The sequence below is a fragment of the Buteo buteo genome, chromosome 4 (genome assembly GCF_964188355.1).
Source record: "Buteo buteo chromosome 4, bButBut1.hap1.1, whole genome shotgun sequence".
NCBI lineage: Eukaryota > Metazoa > Chordata > Aves > Accipitriformes > Accipitridae > Buteo > Buteo buteo.
This window is the reverse complement of record NC_134174.1, coordinates 64,757,379-64,782,359: the sequence shown is the minus strand read 5'-3', so window position 1 is coordinate 64,782,359 and position 24,981 is coordinate 64,757,379. Positions and strand designations below refer to the sequence as shown.

General features: G+C 38.7%; 1 protein-coding gene across 5 annotated transcripts in view; it reads right to left on the bottom strand.

Annotated features, from left to right (window-relative positions):
* The window catches only part of TACC2 (transforming acidic coiled-coil containing protein 2), a 148,962-nt gene that overhangs the window by 16,437 nt on the left and 107,544 nt on the right, over positions 1-24,981 (bottom strand). For 3 of the 5 annotated variants that reach the window (XM_075026544.1, XM_075026547.1, XM_075026546.1), the window contains 8 exons: positions 20,464-21,784; positions 15,539-15,599; positions 14,286-14,493; positions 10,357-10,418; positions 9,405-9,520; positions 8,512-8,683; positions 6,959-7,099; positions 5,997-6,077 (listed from right to left, as the gene is read on the bottom strand). In XM_075026544.1, the coding sequence (XP_074882645.1) occupies positions 5,997-6,077; positions 6,959-7,099; positions 8,512-8,683; positions 9,405-9,520; positions 10,357-10,418; positions 14,286-14,493; positions 15,539-15,599; positions 20,464-21,784 (2,162 nt within the window). The remainder of the gene's footprint in view (positions 1-5,996; positions 6,078-6,958; positions 7,100-8,511; positions 8,684-9,404; positions 9,521-10,356; positions 10,419-14,285; positions 14,494-15,538; positions 15,600-20,463; positions 21,785-24,981) is intronic. The other 2 variants (XM_075026545.1, XM_075026548.1) reach the window with 2 other exon arrangements.

The following is a 24,981-nucleotide window of genomic DNA, read 5'->3' as shown; positions in this document are numbered from 1 at the left end:
TGGTAAGAGGCATCTCTATGAGCTCTGTTAACATTTCCAGGCTCCAGAGCAGAGAAAGGGCATTCCCTCCACCCGTGCACTGCTGGGAGCCCACGACTACACTGCACAGGCACAGGCTACATTGTCCTCGGGATAATTCTGCGAGATGGAGCCAGAGCACCTTCACTTCACAGGCTGATGACCTGCTCTGGTCCCTGCATCGCCAAGAGGGGTCCCGGGGGAGCCCCACCTCGGGGAGCACCCGATGGGAAGATGGGCTTAGCTAGCCCTGGCCAGGGACATGATCTTGCACTTATTAAGTATTTTCCTTTCTCTTTCTCTTTATATGAAATCCTTCCACCAAAAGAAGTTTCACAGGAAGATCTTGTATCTGAGTATGGCTGAATTTCCTTGAATTTCTGTGACCTAACAAGATACTTCACATAGTACAGAACATTCAAACACATTGACTTCACAGGGCAGGACACAAATGCCCAGAAAACCCTCTCTCACTGTGTATGCATACACATGTCACTTGCTAAGCCAGTGTCAAAACTGCATTTTTTTTTAAGCAGATTCAGTAGCAGAATTTTTCAGTGGGCTCTCATAACAATTAAAATTGTCTCTTGTGATGATGCTACATGTAGCCACAGACTGGGCTGGACCATGGCCCACAGTTTGTGTGGGTGGGAAGTCAGGTTGATCAATGCCTTTTTCCATCCACTGATGGAAATGGGTATTCACGTACAGCTTTTCTGGTACAGCACTTTCTTGCTGCTGAAAAGGGGATAACATATTTTTACAGTTTAATTGTTACCTTTGTGCATAAAGCAATATATTCTGTCCCTTCAAGTTCACTAATGCAGTACCTTAGTCTTTAGGCTTTATCTGCAATAATTGAGAGTAGCAATCAAGATTTTTTTAATGAGTTTTTTTAGATAAAAGAGAGGAAAAAATTTTATTTTATTGTAAAAGAAGGTTGGATCTTTTTAGTTGCTTGGGTGGGGTTTTTTTTAATATAATAGCAGACACACATTCTACTGCTTGAAGCCCAGGAATGTGAAAGTGAGTAGATAATGTTTGAATGAAGGTGCAGTCCTCCTGTACACAATGTGCACACAAATAGACCTCATTAATTTCAACACCATATACTCTTGTTTCAACAGTTACAGGAAATTTTGTCAGATACTATTCCATAAACCATTCACTTGCTTACAGTTCTTCTCGCATAGCCTAGAATAATAGAAAGGATCCAAACCCACTGTTAATTTTGTTGTAATCCCTTCCGAGTTCTCACATCAGACCTTACTGAAGAAGCTATATTAAAAATTACATACAATGCTCACTCAAGATAAACACAGGACTAGATGTTCTGGATAGCACATCTGTAGAAAACATGAAGAAACTACACCAGCTACATTAAAAGACTAGGCAAGAAAATTTAATTAGAGCAAGAATAAGCTAACCAGTACTTACAAAACACTATACTGCATCTTTATATAAGAGAGTCTCACTGATTTGCTTTGTATTTTTTTGTTCATTTTTAAACACAGGAGTCGATTGACTATTACTTCTAGCACTTATGGAGCAGGCCATCCCTTCCCTTTTTTGCTACATTTAACCATGAACACACAAAATAATGATCAATTCCAATTAGGAGGTACAACCTCAAATCTGGATTTTCCTACCTGAGCAAAAAAGATCACAAGATCTATCAAAATTACATAGCCTGTATTCTTGAAAATATCTCTCAATATACAACAACTACGCACGAGAAAATACATCTGGGACACAAGCTCAGACATCTGTGTAAATGCATAAACACAAAAACACATGGTGCTGTCCACAGATCTGAGTAAAAGTAAAAAAGTCAATAAATAAGACTCAGTATCCCAACTTCAAAAAAACATTATTTTAGTACCTTCTCAAACACAAGGCAAGAATAACTGAGAGATAAAAAAGAGCCATTAGATCATCAAAGCTGTCCTCAAAAGAAAGGCCATCCTGGAGATCAATCTGTTGAACTGTAGGTATCATATTTCAAAAGTCTCCTGCAGCTTAATATGCTGGATCTCATAAAAAGATTGCTGGAAAATATTAATTGTGGCAAAAGAAACACGAATGTCCCCAAGCTCACATAAAAACGTGTCAAAGTAACTGCCAGGATGATGAAAATTTTTAAAGAAAAAAGAACACTTAAAGCATTTAATACACACTTATGCATATTTTTTATACAGTGCTCAATGCCTCACTAATATAGTTACGTTTTCTCTGGTTTTCTCTTGCGTTTGAGTAAATTGTACAAAAGAATACTAATTATGACATGCAAAACAACTTAATATTTCCAAAGATGACTGTAAAAACTCTTGGAATTTAACCACTGAGCAGAAATGCTTGTGGTAGTGGTCCGACCAGTATTGTCCTAACTCTGGGAACACCTCATGAGTCACAACCAGGGTCTTTGGGAGGAGCAACCGGTAAAAGTCCTCATGGTTTTACTTCAAAAGCTCCAAACTGATGCACAATTCAGTAACTGTTATTTGCTGCCTCCAAATATTCCTATCCTGAGAAAATAATATAACCTGACCAACAGGATGATGGTATTACCCAAAATAACTCTGTCAATGCTTTAAGTTCAACACCTAATTGCTGAGAAGGTAAGCAGTTAATTGGGGTAATAATAAGCATAGGGATTTGTAAGTCACTGAACCTCTCACAGAAAGATTTGAATTTGCAGGGGAATTACTACTAAATGTAGGTCACTGCAATCTTAGCGTAAATATTTGAGAGCTCAATGCGCTTCCTCTTCTCCTCCCAGCATCTTTCACAGAAACCAGATATCTGACCAGAAAGGGAATAAATGCACATTGATTAACCAGCTGCAGTTACCTCCCTTCAAGAAGGTCAAAGTGAAAGAAAATAGAGAAAGGCACTGGAATGGAAATGAAAACTAGTTTTTATCATACTGTTTAGAGGACTATGTATTTAGCCCTGCCGAAAATTAGCTTGCCCCTTACAAGTGCTCAAATACTGCTTGGGTGTGTATCAAATGATCTACTCTTTTAACTAATTGATGTGCATGCAGACAGGTCAATGGAAGCAAAACAAGACCTATTTGTGCTTGCAAATATACTGAAAAGCAAGTAAAAGCCAAGCCTAAGTTCTCTGCCTGTAAAGTTTTACTAGAAAAAATGGTGTCCCTGTTTGAAGGAAATATTCCTCCTTTGCTACCATGAGAGCCCCCCAAAGCCATGATGCACTAATCCCATTTGTGCCGATGCTTTTCCTTTCAGTTTCTCTCCTCTCCCCGGATTTTATTTCAACACCCAACTCTACATCGCTTCAGCATCCATAGGGCGGTGGACGCAAACCCTATCGGCTTTCTGTTTAAGTTGCACCTATAAAAAATGGCCACAGGACATCCTAACGGAGACTGTTCAATAGAGAAGTGTTAATTCATCTCAATGCTGGAAGATAGAAGTCTTTGGCAATGTAAAAGTAGATGACTAGTCCTGCTGTTGTTGAGGTCTGTGACAAGAAGTTTTGGAGTAGCCAAATAACTTCCCTCTGTCTGAAAACAACTGCACATCCTTATTGTCAGGCCTAGTACTAGCAGAAAATGCTTGCATTTAATCTTTATTTTAGGTGACTTAACTTTCCATAACAAGTGCTTGTGTCTTTAGCACCCTATTCTTGTTACCCATCCTGTAATGGTTTAGCAAATGTTAAATGTAGTTATACAACATTAAGAAAAGAACTGAGGCCAGCCAATCAGAAGGGAATTCTGCTCGTTAGCATCCGAATTCAAGTCACTGCAGTCATCTGGTGGATCCTATTATACTTAATCCAGGCCATCAGTCACTGTAGGTCACAAGGGTTGTCATCATAGGCTAATTTAACATTAGCAACCTCCCACTGAAATAGTAAAGTTATGCAAGGACAAAAGTCCTTCCCAGCCTAACATGACACCCACAGTATTCAGCTAAAAGCATTCCTATGACTGGACCAACATGGGGCTTTGTGAACGACAGGATGCTACTGATTCTCTGTCAGAGGGTGGAGTTTTGCTTATTTTTCTCCCCTCATCTCTGCTTATAGTTTTTGCTATCTTTGTTATACATATTAATGGCATTTTCTAAAAAATCACATGAAATCCATTCCCTGTTTCTAAGTTCTAAGGAGTTCATAAATTTGTTCTAGATAAAAGAAAATGCTGTTAAAAAGCATCTTTAAAATATAACTCAACATAATCAAATACATACTATAACATTTTTGCAGCTCAGAATCTTCCCTGGGTAACACTCAAGAATTCACAAAAATATGAACCTATTCTCTTCTGTCTAAAATAGTACAATTTGTGAGTTTCTGAATTGCTGGCCAGTAAGAAAAATGCAGATGTCTAACAGAAGTTTTTTGTATAACCCTTGCAAGAACATCTAGGTATTGTTATGTGTTTCACCTCGAGTGTTTCCTGGTGCTGGAGAGCCTGACTGCTGTATGTGACAGCAAAGTGCTGGGAGGACAAGGAGGCAGAGAGAGAGTAAGGAGGTAGAGAGGATCTCGAGAGGATCCCACCTCATCCTCTTCTGACACCCGCCACTCAGGGCAACAGAGCCAGGGGACACAGTCACACACAGGCTAGTACTCATACAGGAAAATGGTATTTATCTTTTCCTCCTTTGTTCTTTCCTTTCCTAATTAGAAGGTTAAGCTTGGTTTCTAATGAAAACAATGGCACATTTTTCTTGATTAAATAAAAGATTATAGCTACATACTTTAAAACAACCATAAATCTGCAAGGAATTAGTTTATTTCGGTAAGTATATGTGCACCATGGAAACAGCTGGCTCATGGGCTATTTAAGGTAAGCAAAATAAATCAAATATAATAGTTGTTTTTTCATAAAAGTACAGTTAATGTGAAAAAAAAATCTTTAGTTTTATGAACTAGCTATTTTATGACTGATCTTTAAAGCACCAAGAAATTCTGCCCTATAACCAGCCCAAATGTTGTTATGATGCAATGAACTCAAGATTATACTGGATAGGGCAAAAAACTTGCCGCTGACTTATTAATGGACAGTATAAGAAGAGGAAGGTCACTGGAGGAAAACATGTCAGAAGCACATTCTCCTCATTTGGAATAAAATATCTCACTGCAGCAGGACACTGCCATCCCTTCAGCATCCCATTCAGCTGATACCACCTCCCAAGAAAGCCACTAACATTTCTGGCTTGACTCTTTTGTTAAAAGTACCATGAAGGCCATCATAAACTGGCTGTGCAACTGGCTAACCACCAAATTCAGCGCATCAGAGCAAGCTTTTCCATCCCGTTCCAAACACAGTGAGGACGATGTGCATCCCTAGAGCAGTGCAAAGCATCACTCTGAGGTAGAACTACCCAGCGCAACCTGGAAGTAGCAATAAAAAACAAGGTTCAGATCTTCATGAATAAAGACACATTGTGTTGGGAGGCCTTTTTATCTTGGGAGCTCTATCGTCCTTCCAAACCTGCTGTAGTCGCTTTCTTCAGATGCCCGAGGGCAAGGTTGATTGAATTTCTCACTTCTAAACTCTGAGGGTCAAGGTGTCTGATTTCTAGCTGAAAATGCCAACAAAAGGCAAAATGTCCCTACAGTCAAAATCTATAGCAGCTTTACAAGAAGTAGGTTTGGTACTGTTTTGCCATCAAACATTTTAGGACAAACCTTGCTTAGCTAAATGACAAATGGCCACCTGGATTGCAGAATCTGCCTCCTGCGAAAGGTATGTGCCTGCTTCTTGCCTTCAAATTTGCCTTCTGTTAATTTGGATGTAGCGGTACTCTGTGAGTGGAGCCGGTGACAGCATTTCTGTGTGCAGTACGGCTTTCAGCATGCTCTTTGATGTCACACTGAGGTGCGCACAGCTTAGCACTGCACTCTGAGAGCCTTAGTTACCTTGTTAAAGAAAAAGCAGCACTCGGTTGCTTAGTCTGTGCACACTCACACACACATGGCAGGCACAAAACAGATACCTTGGAGCAGAAAGAAGACAGGGTAATCTGCCTGGCTAACTTCAGTGCTTCTATCCTCATTGCAGCAAACTCTAACTCCTCCTGTCAAGTGTTTGGTTGTGAGCAATCCACAGGAAAAAATGTATTAAGAACATAGCAAAAATGTTTAACACATTCAAAAATGGAATGTTATATTTTAATGTATAATTCCGACAATTCCTGGGTGACAAACGCATCCCGTATTCCTTTCATGACTAGAACATCGATACAAAGTTCCAGTTTTTGGTTAGTTTTGAGGTAGCTGTAGAGGCAATTTTTATTAGGGGGTAAGTATGAACAATTCTTTGGGTAAAATAAAAGTTTTCCAAAGCTGAAGCTGTTTTTCACAGACTCCTTTCATTTTCATTTTATAGGAATTTATGCCAGCTGCTGCTCTCAGTTCAACCTTTGACGTTTTAAACTTTTACTATAAATATTCTAGAAAATATGCCTGACATACAGAAATGGTCTACAGATCAATTTGCTTTTCCTAGAAGAAGCCATGCCAAATTCTGCATTAGATAGATTACTAGAAAAATTTTCATTGCAGCAGTATTAGGGCCTAAATCTCTGAAAATGAATCTATGCATAAAGACCTACTAAGCCAGGTGTCAAGACAACTCTCCACACACCAAGTCCTGTGTTCAAGCTTAAAAGATTTGCTTTATAAAGACTTCTGCAAAACATACACATCAGTGATAAAAGATAGCTGGAAGTGTTGATGAAATTTAAGTTAATGTATTTCATGAATTAAACTAAAATATCTCTGTTCCTTAAGTTCCTGAAAGGTCAAAGTTACTTTGGGAAGAATCGAATCATTATTTTGCTTCTTTCCCACCTCCCATCCAAGCCTCCTCCCACCCCTTTCAGATGAAGCAAACCATTCCTCTACCTGTGTATAGACAAACTTAAAGAAAAGTGACATTTATATTTCTGCTACAAACCTGAAGTTTCTGAGCAAACACTGGGGGGTTCTTTTCTGCTAAGTCAGGATCTAGATATTCAGGCTGATCACATATTGAGGTTTTCTTAGATATCCTATTGAGAAGAGCATCAGCAGAGACAAAGGAGTCTTCAGGAGATGTCTGAAGGGTAAGGAGGATATAGAATAAGCAACAGAGATTTTGCTCAAGTAGTTCAGGCCAAAAGCAACATACGTGTCTGCAAATCTTTGATTCCTAGTAATTGCATGCCCCACTGATGATTACTTTTGAATACATGATTCATAGGTGTGACAGACAAACATCAAGAACAATTCTTCCTAATTCAAAAGCTGAGTAAATTTTCGAAGACTAACATGAAGTAAGTAATATTAGGACCTCTAAAGCAATGGCTTTGAAACCATAGACCACAGCCCACTCTCAGTACTTCTGCAATAGTTTTCAAACAGTTACCATAGGTTTTGTTCATACAGCAGTTTATGTTCGGTTCAGGCATCTCTAAGGTAGTGCAAAAGCTTTGAAGACCACCAAAACTGAGGGGAACCTCAGCAAGACTTTTTGCAGTCTTTCCAAAGTCTGTTGTTCCTTACTGGGGATAAACTAAGTCACGTTCACAGTTATAACATCATCAGGATAAATGCACAGTATGAGGGTGAACAGAATTAGAATGACAAAACCAAGACCACTGGGATTTGAGTACCCAAGAGTCCCTGCAGTGAGAAAGTATTCAAGCTCATAAAAAATGTTTTGTGAGATGGTATCAACAGCATTGTTAATATAAATTAAGCATAGTACTAAAGTGAGCTGCTGCTTGTTTTGACTCCTCAGTAAATATATTGTCATATAGCTTAGCATGCCTATTGGTGTAGGCATTTGTGAAACAAGTTTGCCTGGAAATGCAGAGGCCTTGAGGGAACCTTCATGAATTTGAGAACCAATGTTCTGAAGTCTGTATGCAGTGCAAGCTGGAAGCAAGGAAGGGCTCATCACTAATTCAAATCCAATCCAGAGAAGCCACTAAAAAAAGCGATTTAACTGGAAGCTGGAATGAGTTCTAATGATCAAAAAAGTGAATTTTACATCATCAGTATCAGGTGACAACAATACAGTTAACAGTTTATAGGAAAATGTGAAAGGGCACCTGTTCTTTACCAACAAAATTTTGAAATTTCACAGTGCATGCAACAGAACAAATCATGTCTATATTTATATGAAACCACTTATTTTATATAGAAAATATTTCTTCAAATATTGGGTTAAAGCAGGGTAAAAAGGCCTGTGTCAGAAAAAAAGCACTTAAAAGTATCAACTTGGAATAAGGTATCACAAGAACATCTTAAGCTACATTAAGAATTCAGAAAATTCTTCTGAATTCCATCTGTTCCATCAACCTCCCTCCCTCCCTCATTTGGGTCCTACCACATGCTGCTACCAAGACCTTTAAGTATCAGGTTGAGTTTCACTCTACTTTGGAGATCCACCTTTGCTACCTCTTACATGACATGAGAAATCCCTGCAGGAAAATGATTCCCAAACTCTTATCATAAATTACTTACTATTTCAATAGCCTCTGGAGTTGTTCCTAGGGTCATGGGCTCTAGGTCTTTCTGCTTTGACTTGTCAGGTGACTGTACATGTGCCTCTTGGCTGGCAGCTAGGACTCGGGAAGCTGGATGTTGTATTTTCATTCCAGACGATTGCTGGGCTTCAGGGTCTTCAAAACTTGACCTGGAAAAAGATTGTGTACATGCTTTCAGGGTGGAGCACAAGGCCCTTACAATTCTGCTTTTGGTAACAACTAAGCAAGTCCTCTTTATATCATTATATCCCATAACACTTTGCAATATCCTTTCAAAGTAATGCACCAGAGTCATCTAAATAAAGCCAGTTCCATCAGAAAAGTTATGCACATGCCTTAAATATTTCTCACTTGCCTTTTTACCCCTTTCTCATTGTGACCTACATCTCTCGCAACAAACAACCTTTACTAACAAGAATAGATGTCCTTAACAAGCAAAGTTTTTGGAAGTAAATACAACCCCCACATCCTGTTCTTATGAACCAGACTCCTTGTTCAGAAAATATATCTAGGAAAGGCCAAGTGAAAAGTTGCAATTAGGAGATTTCTAGATTGACATGAAAAAGACCTCAGTATCTGAGAAAAAACCTTTAAGTAGGAAGCCATTGTTTAGTGAAACAGTTGCCACTGTGACTATTTAGTAAGAATATGAGGGAGAAATATATGTCCTTATTCCTTCCCATTATAAAACTTCTGTATCTTTGCCCTCTATTCTCTATCATATGTGTACACAGATGGGAATCTATTTTTAAACAAACAACTCGGTAACACAGAGGCAGAGAGAGGAAGAATTGCCTGTGTACGTGCTATGATGGTAACCCATTTCCCTGACATACTTTTCCATTGCTGAATTTGCTTGCAGTGACATACCCTGAGCATGGTGTTGTGGAATCAGACAGTCTGATGGGAGGTGATTTGACTGGGCTCTCCTGCTGTGCATCAAACATTAGGTATAAAGATTGTTTCTTCAGGGTGCTATCATCCTGCTGGCAACAGGAAAAGAAAGACTCATTAAGCAACTCAACCGGTCTCTGTTAAAGCTAATTCAGGTCACTGAAGCCTTAAGTGACCAAATGACTTGATAGGAAACTAATAATATAGGACTGTAATATAGTCTATGCTAACTGATACTGAGATGATCCCTTTAAGGGAGAAACCATTAAAGAACAAAACCTAAACAGTTCGCTCTTTGTAACGGCTCTTTGTCTCCCACTTTGGGGTTAATCAGATTTCTGGTCCTGTCAGGTAGGAGTCATCCCTTGACTGAAAGTGTTACTAAAATATTCACTGAAACTTCTCATCAATTTAAGCACCTGACATACATGCTTGATTTTTCTAACCTCCCCTGTGGATATACCCCCATTGGATCTAGTCAAGCTATCAAATCCATGAATAAAACAGAAGTAAGGCAAAACAACTGATAATGTATAGTACTGCATTCCATATTTCACATTCATTCTGTATTCTCTCATCATTCCCTCCATCTTCTTAAAATTTTTACTCTCAGTTTCTTAAAATAGTTCAATAGCTGATGTAGACAGCTCTCTACTCTACACTGCTGGAAACAGTGATTTGCTTTTAAACTTCAGAAAGAACTACTATGATGCTAGCTTAAAAATAAAATGGAACAAGCTCTACAGGACATCGAACAACAAAGCACATGCAATTTACCCCAGTTATGCCAATTTAAAGGAACTGGTTTTGCAGATCTGCTGCAGGCACATTGTAATTAATTTAAAGGGTAGTGAGGCTGATGGCATTATCAGGATAGTATATTATGACAAGAGAATGCAAATGAATGGAAATGGAAGTGAGAACTTACAGGCACAGAGGAGCCTATTTTCTCCATATATTCTATTTCATATGAGTTGCCATATTCCAGTTCTGCAACAGAAACAAAAAAAAGCCATTAAATACATGCCATGAAATGATTTTTGCAGAAGTAAAAGAGACCTCTTCTCATTTACAAGGGCCACTCCCATTCTGCTCAATACTTTTCTATGAGGTATTAAAAACAGACTACACAGAGAGAAAGCAGAAGGTGCACTGATTTTCAACAATGAACCTATGACACATTTCAGGCAAATTAATTTGCCTGAAAAATTTCAGCTTTATCAATTTGCTGAAGATTCTTCCCCAGGGACCAGAATATTAAGAAAGTTTCAGAGTGCTTTCAGAGCACAGATAACTTTCCTCTATCATGTTATCTTATCACAGAAAACACATTTTTCAATAATGGATAATGCTGATACCAGTTTCCTTTAATGTACATAAAAAGATTTTAAAAGCTGTTGAGAAATGAAGTAATCTCTATTTCTTAATGTTTATCGCACAATTCTTAATTAAGAAGGACTACTGTGGTATCACTTAAGATAAAAAGATACATAAAATACTTGTATGCTCATTAAGCAAGGGGTGAGAGAACAGCCCAGCTTACTGGGCTGTTTTCACATTTCAGTTTCAGAGGAAAAGCCTAAGGCAGGAAGATTTACAAAGAACCCTAAATCTAAACTCTAATCAAAATGCAAATCTTCACTGGTTCTCTACTTCTAATCTCCTAATTACACTGGAAGGAATAACCAGCATTTCTTTCCAATCCATGGTCACCCAGTAGCTAATATTGAGGCAGACAGATAAAACACAGCAAAACAGAAAAGAGAAGATTCCTTCCTGCACCCAAAAAAGGCAAAGACTTTGTTCAATGACACCCTAATTTAAAATTAAAAACATAATTAATTTGTCCTAATGCTGTATTTTACTCTGTTTCCATGAGTTAATTCAATAAACCACTTGTATAATTTAACCTCCGTTACAGGTAAGTTCTAATGAATAGCACACTAGCATTTACATTATGATAGAACTATGTGCTAAAATTCTTATAGATTTAGGCAGCTTTTGAAAAGTAGGGCTTGTATCAGGAAGATGGTAACCATCATTAAGACGTCTGTTCTTTAAAAACAAACGAACCCTAAAGATAATCTCTTACCTGTTTTGTAAAAAAAAAAAGTTTCAAAGGGTGCAATGTGAGTTTACAATGCTCAAAATTTTTTTATAATAAAAAGCAACGTAGAGTACAAGCACTGTAATTCCACAAGTCTATGTACTATTTTGTCAAACAACCACTGAAGAGGAACAGCCACAAACTTTCAGTACCTGACATGTGGGAGATATTAATAGTAAAACGTCTACGTGAAGAGAATGCTATTATAGCAGGCTCCTCACGTTTAAATTCCTAGCACCATATGTTTTTAATGGTAATAGGGAGCCAGGCAAGATGGACAGCCTCCTGGTATCAGATATAACCTTCTTCCTAGTGAAGGCAAAAATAAAACTGAAACGATGAGATCGAAACCACCTACTAGATGCAAAACTGCAGAAGAAAGCATGAAATACCAGACAACAGCACCCAGTGTTTAGTAACTGCCTTTCTGTATTTCATTTATCTACATATAGCCCAATGAGATGCATCAGGAATGTTCATGGGGCAGCTTTATGACCCCAGAGAGCGATCCATGAGCGAGCGTACAAGCATGCTCATGGGCAGGAGACGTACCGGCACTGTCCTCTGCTGGCACAGCCAGCAGTGATCTTCCATCTGCCTGCAGGGCTGGTAGCGGCTTTGCAATTGCAATCCAAACTGACTTTTGGGACAACACGTATTTAACTTTACTGAATTAAAAAAGGCAGGACACAGATGGAAATACTTCAGCTAGAAACAAAAGGAGTAACATGGCTCACTAAACGCAGTTTGTTTCATCTCATTGTTCTCAGAAGTTTCCAACATAATTAGACTCTATCTCCTCCCCTAGGTATCTCCTCTAAGACATCATCTCCCCTCCAAAATCTAAGGCTCTGGCTACCTCTATACATTCAAAATTACAAATGCCCAGGATATCCCATGAAATAAGATATTTATCTTTTATAAATACATACAACAGACTTACTAAGTGATGTCCTCCAACTCCTCCTACAAATAGCTGCAAGATTACATCAGAATTTTCTGTTAATAATTACTGCTTATTTCTGGTCTGTGCAACACGAAAATGGCAGCAGTTATAAGCAGCACATGCAACAGATGAGAGCTGGATGTATTGGCTGACTCAGTAGTTGGGCTCTATCTGTACAAAAGCCGTGTTAGGTTACAGGATAACACTCATACTAGTATCTGGGAGGGATAAAAATATTCGCACTGAGAAAGAGCCCTGGAATTACTCAAAAATTTCTCAACGCCACAGGAGCAAGACTGTCAAGGGAAAAAAATTATTATTTTTAAGAGATCTGAAAAGCGGAAGCATTGTTGATTATAATTAGCATGTAATCTGAAACTCCGACTATACCATGCAGCACACATGAGACAAGACAATTAGCATTTAATTAGGAGCTTTGCTCACTTTCTTCTACCCACTTTGATAGCTAAAACAATTGCCTTAGAGTATCTCTCACTATTCTTTTGTTCCATTTCCTTCCATATAATTTCCATTTTCCCAGATTTGGGGGGCTTATTTTCTGAAAAGTATTTCTTTACGTTAGGTTTTTTTTTAATACAAATGAAGTGAAGCCTATGTCTAAAATTTGTAATTTTATAATAAAGCCAATGGATTTATCCAGACTGAAATACTTACCTGTACAGGAGACTCAACAGATTTCCAAAAAGCCCAGGCCACGCAAACATATAAGCACATGTATATGAACATGTGCAGTGCCATAAAAAACACTGTGATTACTTGTGCCTTTTAATGTCAAACACTTGACCTAAAAGCTTGGCAGTTCTTAATTAAGCAAAAACTCCTCAGACCCAGTCTAAAATGGCATAAAGTAGCTTTAATGGTAGATTGGGACATGGGTTGAAAGGTTAGGGGAAAAAAATAAATTCTGATCAAAAAGAAAAAGTTTAAGTCAAGTTAAACTCATACATTCTTCCCACCCACAAAGCTGAAAATCTGCCCTTGGAGCAGATGTTGCAAAGCAGTATTCCCTCTGGTAACCCCAAGGAAGGCCACACAGATTTTCTAAATTCTGTCTCTTCCACATTTCACAGACCTGGAATAACAGTTCTCTTAACAGAAACTTCCAGATTTAGCTCACGACTGCTTATAGGAAGGTACGATAGGAAAAATCTTAATAAGCTGATTTAGAAGGAAATTTTATCTGGCACGTGAATGATAACTATCTTACGCAGGGGGTATCCTGGACATTTTTGTGCATAAAGATACCCAGATCCTAAGAACCTGGAGTACAGACAGTATGTTAAGGGTCTTAATGCAATACACAAACTTTGAGCAGAATTTTAACCTGGGATCTTCTCCCATTCAGGACAGAGAAACAGGCTCAGGCAAAATCAGGAGTTCAGTCACTCTGGATCCAAAAGCACTAAGCAAGAGCAGTATCAGACCCCCGTCTCCCGTGAAGGCACAGAGAGAACAGGTAGCACGCACAGAAGAACAGAGCATATCTACAGTTAATCATACAAAGGAAGCAAAAGCCTTTCTCTGAAGTCGCCTCTTTCATTTTCCTTTAAGCTTCCTCTCTACTCTTTCTTGAAAACTCAAGTCAGACTATTAGGGTCTTACATTCAGCTCCCCATAATTGCCAAGCTCGCCAGACTGGTCCAAAGAGCATCATTTTTTAGGGTTCCCAAATAATACAGTTTGCATTCAGCAAAGTACATGCCAACATCCTCAAACAAACCAAAACCCCTTTCTCAATAAACACAACATTAGCTGGATGCAGACAGTACTTTATAAAGCATACCCTCTGTAGGAGAGCTGAACTTAGTCTCATTAACAAATGTAGACAGATCAGACGGTTGTGGGTAATCCTGCTTATCCGTGTTCAGGTCCACAGTCATGCAGGTCCATTTCTGACTGGTCACTGAAGATGCCAGTTTCTCCTCATCTGTTGCATGAACCACCGTGGATATAACAGGAGGTGTTTCTGGAGTAGGCAGTGGAGTGGGATCCTGCAGAAAACAAGTGCCAATTAATTCTATTATCTTTCATTAACATGGCGAATAGTTAACTGTCTGAATTCCTTTGCATCACCACGCTCATCTTTTTAATTCTGTATTCTTCGCTGCAGCTCTGTATAAAATACTTAATGAAAAATATTAAAGTACTTCATTTAGAATTCTACTAGCAGCAAGTTTTCCCAGTACAACTAAACTCTTTGATGATAAACACTTGCATTGCAAAGCTGCCTTGATAACAAGGAAGAAAGAAATCCAGAGCCACTAATACCCGTTAGGCACTTGACATAAGTGGCACACATCACCCATGACTGAAGTCTTTGACTACCCAAACCTACTTTTTAGGCTTCCCTCATAGGAGCAAATGTTCATAGGTCTGCAAGGTCACGAACCCTTTCTTCACTTCTACACTGTCAAGCAGCACAAATAAAAGGGTGGGATGGATAATAGAAAGACAAACAGCAGCATGGAAGGAGCTGTGCCACATCAAAGCAGTTAGGCCTTTGTAGGCAGAACAGCTTTTGTTAACTTCTCTTCCAAGAAAACCACCTGCTGGCAGTTTACAACAAGGAATAAAACCATTCAAGCACATGTTCCTGGTAGATCAGCCCACTTGTTTTATTTCTATTTCCCCTCCAGCCCACCAATTTGATGCATTTAGTTTCTTACTTTCTAATCTAAAAATGCCAGGGAGGATAGTTACGTCTAGTTTTTCAGACAACTGATTGAAGATATTTATTCATATCGTCAGTCCATTGCAACACAGGACTTTCCAAAGTACATTTACTAATAGTCTAACTGGAATTCCCAAAGCAAATACTAGATCTAATATACATTGTACACATGCTTCTAGTGACCAAAAGGTTAATACCTTATGATTATAGCCCAATGTGCTAACTGGACACCAATATGCTTATATTCTTTACAAAAACCTCTTGTATTATTAAAAGTACAATTCTACAATTAAATAAATCAAATTTTCCTTTTTTGCCCCTACAAGAACACAAATTACATACATCAAAATAAGGCAGTACTTTACCTGAGAAGGAGGATCAGATAGTGGGGATCTTTTTGGTGATTTTTTCACCCTAAATGTATCACTGAAAATAAAGTTAAAACAGTTAATGGTAATACCAGAAAGAATCAGGTAATTTCACACCTAGCAAGAGACAGCCACAGTGCAACCTCTGTAAGCCCTTCTGCTTTAAAATCCCATCCATTAGGCAGCAGCACCACAGAGAAACATGCCATAGGTACATATTCTGGTCATGCACTTGGAACAGGCCTTGATTTCCCAAAAGCTGAGACAAGCAGGATTGCCATATTTTTCATGCTAACTACTGACACATTTATAGAACAGAGTTGCTGCTCAATTGGAATTCAAATCTCTGCTCCACCACAGACATCCTCAGTGGCCTTAAGCAAATCATTTAGCTTCTGTCTGCTTCAGTTTCCAAAATCAGGTCTAAATCACATCTTTACCATGAGAATTAAAACTGTGATAAGCTTGGGCAACAAGTTCCAATGACCCCACAAATAATTAAGAAAAAAATTGGTATGCTTTGCATGCACTATATAAAAACAGCTGAGGCAGACGCTGTCCCCAAGATGCCAGAACAAAGCTCTACCGTTACAAATGTGCACAACAGACCCTCTTTAAAAGAAATACAACAACAAATATGGCAATTTTGCTTCCAGTTCCCCTGATAGCTCACAGTGCAGACTGGGAGCATGGACATTGAAGCCCTTCAAAATCCCATGGGTTTCAATCAGGCAAAAGGAATGAAGAACATACATTATGTCTTTGTGTATAATTATGAATGTTGCCTTTATGTTTGTTCACAATTGGTTAAAAATACTTTCTAACCAGGAAAAAACCAATTATCTACCTGTACCCTCTATGCATATTGCCAGAGTTATTCAAACACAGACATATTACTAACTAGAAGAGGGAGAAAAATTCACAGCAAACTCACTGATAAAGACTTAATATTTGAACTGAGATGCAGTAGCAAAAATTACTGCCCAGCAGCTCATCCCTGATCAATGATAGCAAGATCAACATTAGAAATTATAATGCTGGGTTTCAATTGGTAGAGGGTAAATCAATACCACATCTAGAGGGGAAAATAAATCGGACAGCTGAATATTGGTGTGTTCAATGCTACTTATTATCTAGTTATGATGCTAGAAGTAATTAGGATAACTTATCCTTTAAGGAGAAACACTTTATGCAGTATTTACAAAAGACTGATTGTACAATGTTGTTGTACAACAGAAGAAATACAACTTTCGTATTTTAGCTCAAAGATACAAAATCCATACAGTTTTTAAAAGAGGATCTTCTTTGATAGGCAAACAGATAATGAGGCAATAGATTCCTCAAACTCATTCACAGCCAGGCATCTTACTTAAAATAGCTTTCATATGTGCCAGTGAAGTGAAATAGTTAACATAAAAGCTTCATGCTGAATAACTGATCATGCTGCAAAATAAATTAAGTAAAATTAAAAAGCCCATAAATCAAAGAGGAAACTTGAATTGTTAGCTTAGAATTACTTACAACAGAGAACATACAGACATCACATCTTCTACCATCCTAAGACAAATAAGACAAAGAAAAGAGAGACAGACAGAAGGAACTGACAAAAAAGATAAACCTACAAATACTCTGTTAATGTTAATGTGTTAAGGCAATCAGATCATGCATATTTTCTACCTGTATATCTTAACCCCTAGTTTTTATTGTGAAATACATGGGGAGAAAAAAAAATTCATCAAGTCCTTCAATGTTTTCAAATTCAATAGTATACTTTTGACACGCTTTCATCTTACAAAACACATTTTTCGAAGCTGATGCCTTCAAGTTAATTTCCTTTCAACATACTAACCATCCTTGCCTTCCCTGATGGTAGCCACCTGCTTTCTTTTCAAAACACAGTATTTGTTATTATATGGGATGTAAAACTGTTCTTCAATAGCAGCTAAGGTTAAGGAAAGAGCACAGTTATGCAAGGTTTTTTCATATCTGCTGATTTGTTACTACTGTACAGAAAAAGCTATTTGACCATTTCAAATCATTTACCTAAGTCAGGAAAGAAAATTACATTTCTTTAAATCTCATATATTTTGGCTGTCACTCAAACCTAACTTTGTGTTCTGACAGAACAAGCTGATTGCCCCAAAACCAGAAGCAAACCTTGCCAAACAATTAAGGCTAAGAAAAGTTTTCATCTACTTATAAGCTTGCCAGCTTCTGCTTGGCTCTTCTCACGTGGAATGCTCCTGAAAGCTAGCGTCTTGCATTTCTAAACACAGCCTCCAATCATCCAACAGTTTTGACAGCAATGTCTATACAAGCCACCTATCTTTACTCATCACTAAAAGGAGGCACTCGAGAGGCATCAGCTGCTCTTTGTTCAGGATCATCTGAGCAATATGATCTATCTCGAAATAGCTCAGCACTTAGGTATATGACCAGAGAGTAATTTGCGTCGAACTGGCATCTATTCTAAAAATCTCATCTTTTCACACGGAGGTCAACGCTTAGACTGCTACAGATTTCATTCAACAATAAAAACTGTTTTTATTGATTTAACACAGGTAAGACCTAACATATGGCACAGATTCAAAGTAGCACAAGCTTAGCAATGGCTTAAGCTCCTGCCTGGCTTCTTCACCTCCCATAGGTCTAACCTAGAAATCGCTGTCTTTCCATATGAGGAACAAGTTTTCAAACTGGTCCATAGAGTTTTATTTCTGCTCCCTCAATAATGCTAATAAAAACTCCTGGCTTTGCAAAATTGTCCATTAATTAGGTTGGAGAAGCCCTGGTATATTACAGTATCATTTCCTAATTCAAACACCCTCTTTTCTGCCTCTTGGAGCTGAAGCATTTTCCACTGGCTTCTCTCTCCTGTCCCACCATGGGAGCATTGCCAAGGAGGGTCCTACACCCCATCTCCCTGCCTGGCCAGGGGTTCTCCTGCACTGGACCCCACGGAGGAGCCATGCGCAGTGCCCTTTCCACGGAGAAGAGAGACCAGAGACAGGCAGAGAAAAATAAAGCCACTGCTCCCTCTGGCATCCCCCAACAAGCCTTAGGCTAATTTTCTTCTAGAAAGTATTATGGCTACAGGCTGCACTGTGTATTAATACGCAGATTGTCATCTTTGTTAGAAACCACTTGCAAGTGCAGACACATAACACAACGCAGTGAAAGCAGTCCCAAGCAAAGGCTGGGAATTCCTGCAAACCTCCTGACCGAAGAACCTGTAAGCCCTGCTCTAGGCTAGTTTCACTTCTTCCACAATGATAAAGACCAGCAGTGAACTTTGTGACTCTAGGACAGGGCCTTCCCGCAATAGATTTTCCCAAGGATGAATGTAGTTTAGCAAACTCTTTGTAAACTCACGTTGCCCTAAATTAACACCTTTGGAATTAATTCTAATATTCACAGCAGACAGGTGGACCCAAGAGGTTTATACTGGACGTCTGTTAACCCCACTCCAGCTACTGGAAGACACAAGGAGACTCCGGCTGGCTGCACATATCAGATTTAAGGATCTGGCGGTATTAAAATTCCCTTCTCTTCCTCTGCACTTCCCCAGTAAGATTCAAATTGTTCCTCTCTTATAGTCAGACTTTTAAGTGTTCTTGGTTTGGACCAAACCAGTTTGGACTACAGGCTTGGAAAATGTGCCAGCTTAGCATGCCTCTTAATTTGCAATAAATTTGAGGCATAACTCAAAAAGAAGCAACATCAGAAAAAACAGGCTCCTCCCTCAAAAAACAATTCAACTATACAGTGGTCTATACCTTCCATAAGTCAGAAATGCCCCTAAAAAGAAAAAAAATGGCACAAGCTTCCTCAAATCTGGCAAGGGATGTGAATCAGAAGCCTAGAGGGCAGCAGGCTGCTCAGAAAAAACTGAATAATCTCCATCTCACTCTATAAGGGAAGTAATTTTTTGTACTGTTTTACATTAACCATGTTATCTTCAAATTGCCAGGCTTTTAAAATTTTTCAGTCATGTTTTTGTTAGCTAGCTGAAACATTTAAACCATAAAGGGACAAGCACTGAGGTATTTTCTTACAGATACAAACAGGATATCAATTTCAGATAAATGGGATATAAACTTACTGATTACCAACTCAAAATATCCATTTCTGAACAGATAAGGTAACATGCACACCAGCAAGTTAACCAAGGAATCAATGCAACTAGCCATTGAGGTTTTTAACCAAATATCTAAATAAAACAAGCTAGAAAATTTATCCTGCAATTTGTCAACGGTGTATAAAAGCTGGATATTTCCCTAATGTGTAGCAGTCTAGGAGATTTAAACCCCTCTGCAGAGTTGTAAGTTCTTTCACAGAAAGGAAATTTTTCACATTTTTTAGTCTTGTATTTAAAAAAATATATTTCAATACTGCACTCTTCTGTTTCAGGTTACTTTCTTTTCAATTCCATAAGTCACTGGATTAAACCATCTTCCTGCTGTGTGCAATAGCAGATTTGTCATTGCCTTACTATTTCACATCCCACTCTCAAAAACTATGATTCATAAAATAGTTTTTACTGGAGTGAATGCTTTGATCATCTTAAGCAGTATCAAATTCCCAAGGTGAGGTCACAGAAAAGTTTGGCACAAACTTGATAAAATTTGGACTTAATCAGATTCAAAGATACACTGAGTCCCAAGATTTCAAAAATCCAATTGCCAGAGCAGTGGCCTAATCTGGCTTGATCTGGTTCTCCCCTTCGCTCTGGAAACATCAAGCTACTAAGGAAAGAGGTTGAAGGAGAGCATGGACAGACCCCCAGCATGAGTCCAGTTGTGTGACTACCAAAACTCAACGTCGTCTTCTTTTCTCTATTCAAATATAAACCTGGTGTAAGTCTGCTAAGGTGTAGGAATGTGCTGCTTCTAATCTAGAAACATCTGTGCCCTTTAACTTACGTTTTTAGTGGCGTCTTCTTCTTTTTTGCAGGCTTATTCAAGCTGTCTCCTTCAGCTCCGTTCGTTTCATTGGCACTGGCTGGTATCTCAAAGGAAGCGGGAGATTTTGAGGGCGAGCTGGCTATCTTAGAAGAAGACTTGAAAGGGTCAATAGAGTCCTCACACACGTCTGGCTCAAAACTGTACGTTTGTTGAGGCAGTTTGGGTGATTCTTGCATTTTTGTACTAGATGAGAACGGGTTAAAATTGGGATCATCCCACTTGTCAATATCAAAAGTGTAAGAGCCTTTTGTGATAGGGATTTCATTTGGATCAGTGGGTGACTTGGTCGGTGTGGTTGGAGCATTGTCAAGCTTTTCCACTGACTTTTTAGTCTTTGGCCTCCGTAGTGGCATTTTAGCACCAGGCTTTTTACCTGCTTTTTTGGGAGGAGGAATACTCTCCTGCTGGTCTTCACTCACCCCTTTTTCTTCAGAATAATCAAACTCCAGCCTCACTGCAATGCCTTTGACCGGAGGGTCTTCTTGTCCTCCAGTGTCAGGCGGAGTCACCTCCACAGCCTCTGGTGCCGTTGTAAGAGGTAGTGTTTTCTTATTGGCAGGGGGAGAGTTTTGTACTTTGCTGCCTCCGGTGCTAAATGCACTAATCCCTTCAAAACTGTCTGGATCCAAAGGGTAGGATCCTTCAGGCACAGGTGGGGCCTCCTGTTTCTCAGCAGAGATTTTAGAAGGTTCAGTACATTCAGGCTTTACTGAGTCAGCCTTCGCTTCAGATACTGTTTTATCCTCACCTGGGGCACAAGCTGCTTGGCCAAGGTCAGACGGTTCTTGTGGTGTTTCCTTCACCAGTGGAGCATCCAGAGATTTTTTTGCTGACTGCTTCTTTTTTAAAGAAGCTGGTCTGGATTTCTTTGTTCTCTTAAGGGTACTAGAAGCACTACTTGAACCAGTACCGTACACATCTGCAGCAGGCGCTAATGTCTCACTGTTGCCAAGATAAGATGCTCCATCAAAATCACTAGCTTGCAAGCTAAGAGATCGAGACAATGTAGATTTGGAAACTGGGACTGAATCAGTAGATTTTCTTCGAACATTTGCTTTGGGGTCACGATTCTTTGACTCCGGAGAGCTCGGTCCTAAGGCATGGAGAGAATCAACCAACTCAATGTTATCAAAGTCCAAGTTGTAAGTTCCACTGCTGGCTATTGGCTTGTCCTCATCGAAGACGGTGGAAAAAGAATGGGAAGGGGGGCGGAAAGGGCTTTCTTCAACTGATTCACTGTGTGACACATCAGTTACAGGTACAGCTTCTGAACATAATCCTGTGGGAACAAACAGAAAACTCAGTGACTTTTAAACACATTTCTGAAACTAGAGCTTAATAGGTTTTACTATAATCTAATATTACTACAAGTAAAAGAGTAAAGGGTTAAAATCATAGAAATGGACTAAGCAATGATTAAAGGACATACAAACCAAAGTGACATTTCCAATATATGAACTAGATTAAGGGAAAAAATAGTTCTGTTCTCCCCAGAAAAGGATTCAAGGCAAGTTTCATGAAAACACAAAATATGTATTTGCAATAGCCTCTAGAGCATCTCTTCTAAACTAATTATGACTTAGTTAAAGAGATGGATATTACCCTAACATGCTAAATATGCCAAATACCAGAAAAAACTGAACATCGAGCACTTTATTACTCCCATTTTCTACTATTACAAAGAGTTCATGCAATTGTGTCGGAGCTCTTATGCAGTAAATTCCCTGTAAACTGACTGGTGCTTCAGCAGTTACATGTTGATCTTAAGTTTTGTTTCCCATGTGCTATTTTTACCAATTTTCCCAGAGGAACATGGCTTCATTTCCACAACTCATCAATGCTGCCCCTCTATCTGCTCCAAGCAGTCAATACACTCTACTTTGACCTCATAATTCCAAGTTTATAATGCAACATGAATCACTGAGAACTTCATACGAAATAAATTATGGTAAAAGTAAAAAAATTAGTCAATTAGAGAACCATACAAATATTCTCAATTGAAAATCTTCCTTAAAAAAGACCACTAGAAGCTCCCTACAGATTTAAAACAGATTTCTCCTAGTTCTAACTCATCGATGAAAAGAAAATTTTATAGAAAGAATTATATGCTAAAACTGTTCATCTGAGCAGCTTCTCATTGTAATTGAAGATTTGCTTATTGAATGGAATCCTAAAATGATTTATAGAAGTCTCTTGACTTGGGACATAACAACTATATTGGACAAGGTAGAAAAAGATATGGTGCATATCAAAAAAATAGAAAATATATAGGTCAGAAAGGATTAAGATGATGGTTCTTGCTGCCTTCCAGCTCATTAAAGTTGATTACTAAAATGTTTTACAAATCCTGAATATGGTTTGCTCCTGCTGTCATTGTACTGCTACCTATCCAAACGTAACACAGTCACCTCTGCCTACATATGCATGTTCGAGTCAGGGTATTGGAGACCTGGGAAATCTCTCTCCAGCTCACAGTTCAAGCTGGGGTAAGCCAGCTGCTCTGAGCTCTCACTGACACGTACTGGAGCAAAACGCCCCAGTGTTTCCTATTGAAGCAATGCAGCGTTCTTCACATTGTCATTTTTTTTAATTATGCAATTATAAAGAAAAACAGTCAAGCAAAAATTAATGCTTTGCTCATCTTTAAATGATTTCAGAGAAGTTTCTACATGTCTTTTTCATTCCAATCCTGACATGTTTTGCAAAATAATTCCCATTTTGCCCAGCTACATTCATTAACGTTGTTCATAAAAGCACCACAGACAATCAATAATTACTTTCAGTCAGAAGTTATGAATGGATTAAGAACAGAAAAAAACATTTTTACTTTGTTTCAGAGCAAATTATATGTCTGCATAGAGACTACAAGAATTATTATTTATGGATGTAGAGGACAGAAAGGATTTAAGGAAATTGGACACATTTCCCAAAGCAGTACCTTAGAGTGGTGCCACGTATTTCCAGAGATTGTCAAAGGAATGACAGCTACACAGTTATTCTTTTAAGACTGTGGAAGTTTACTAAGTTACATCAATTAAAATAATATTTTAATGTGTTTTTCTGCTAAATGAATGGTAATAACATGGCAGTACTTTAGGACAGTTTATTTTTCTCCTTAATCTCCACTGGGCTGGGCTTGGTTTCAGCCCGGCTGAGAGGTCATTAATTAGACTTGATTTGCCAGCTGAGCTGGTGCTCACTTTGCACACACATCACTTTCTGACACTGATGGGACTTCTGTTCGGGGGACTCAAAGAGTGCCATAAAACTCCAGCATTAGACTCCTCTGTACATTTTACTCTGAAACAGGAAGGGAAGATGCTTAACGGGAATACATTACAATAAACACTCACGTAGCTCTAATATGTCAGCAGAGTACAAATGTAGGTCAGCACAAAATAAAAGGGGGATCTGAACAAGAAATCTTCTGCAATTATGTGTTGTTTTCATTCCAGTGTGCGCCAAAGGCCTCAACAGGATTGAGGCCCCTTGTTCAAAGTCAGTACAAACATGCATTTAAAAAAAAGAAAAGAAAAGAAACCCAATGCCCTGCAGGACTTGGACTGTAAATGACAGGCGTGGTAGAGCTGAGGTTAGGGATGCATCACAGCAGCAAAGAGAGTGTACAAGGCTTTCCAGCTACTCAAAGCAAAACAGCATTCAAATTTGGTGTGCTCCACATAGTGCAGAGCTTTAATCTTCTTTAATTGCTTATTTCACAACCTCCTCCTAATCAAACCCTTTACTTAAGAGTACAGATTTCTGCAGAGTGTTGGTTGACTTGCTACTATGATTATTTTTATTGTTTCTTTATGAAACAGTATGTGGAACTGTCTCAGAAAACGTGGCTTTTGGTAGAAGTGAAATGCTGCTGTTAGACTCTTCTGGCATTACAACAGAATTGGCTCAGTATTAGTAACAGCAGAAACACTGGATAAGAAGATATGAAAGGTACTCACTATTGCAAAACAGCACGGCTTCATTCCTACAGAGAGATATGAAGACCACGCTTTCCTGACATTAACAGCATATCCAGAGAGCAGTGCCATTTCTCCTTTTACACCGCAGAATTAAGCAAATCAGTATTACTAATCACAGTATTTTATTAAAATGCAATTTGATCACAAAGGAACATACTACAATACAAGCTAGGAAAATTAAGGCAGGACTTGCCCTATAGAGAGGCCAGCACAAGGTTTTAAATAAGGTTTATGTCTTTCATTGGCGCTGACAGTCACCCACAAATTAGACTGGTAAGAGCTGCACACAAGTAGATACTAAGTTTTACAAAGCATTCCAAGAACACCAGTGATAGCAGGGAAACTTACGTTGCCATAAAAAACCAGCCAAACCCCGAAAGAAACCTCCCATTTTATTCATTAAAAAAGAAGGTCCACGTTCTGCTCCTTCCACAAGGGAATTTCTCCGATTTCAGAAAAGTTTTGCATGGATCAGGTATGAAAAGCAAAAACAATC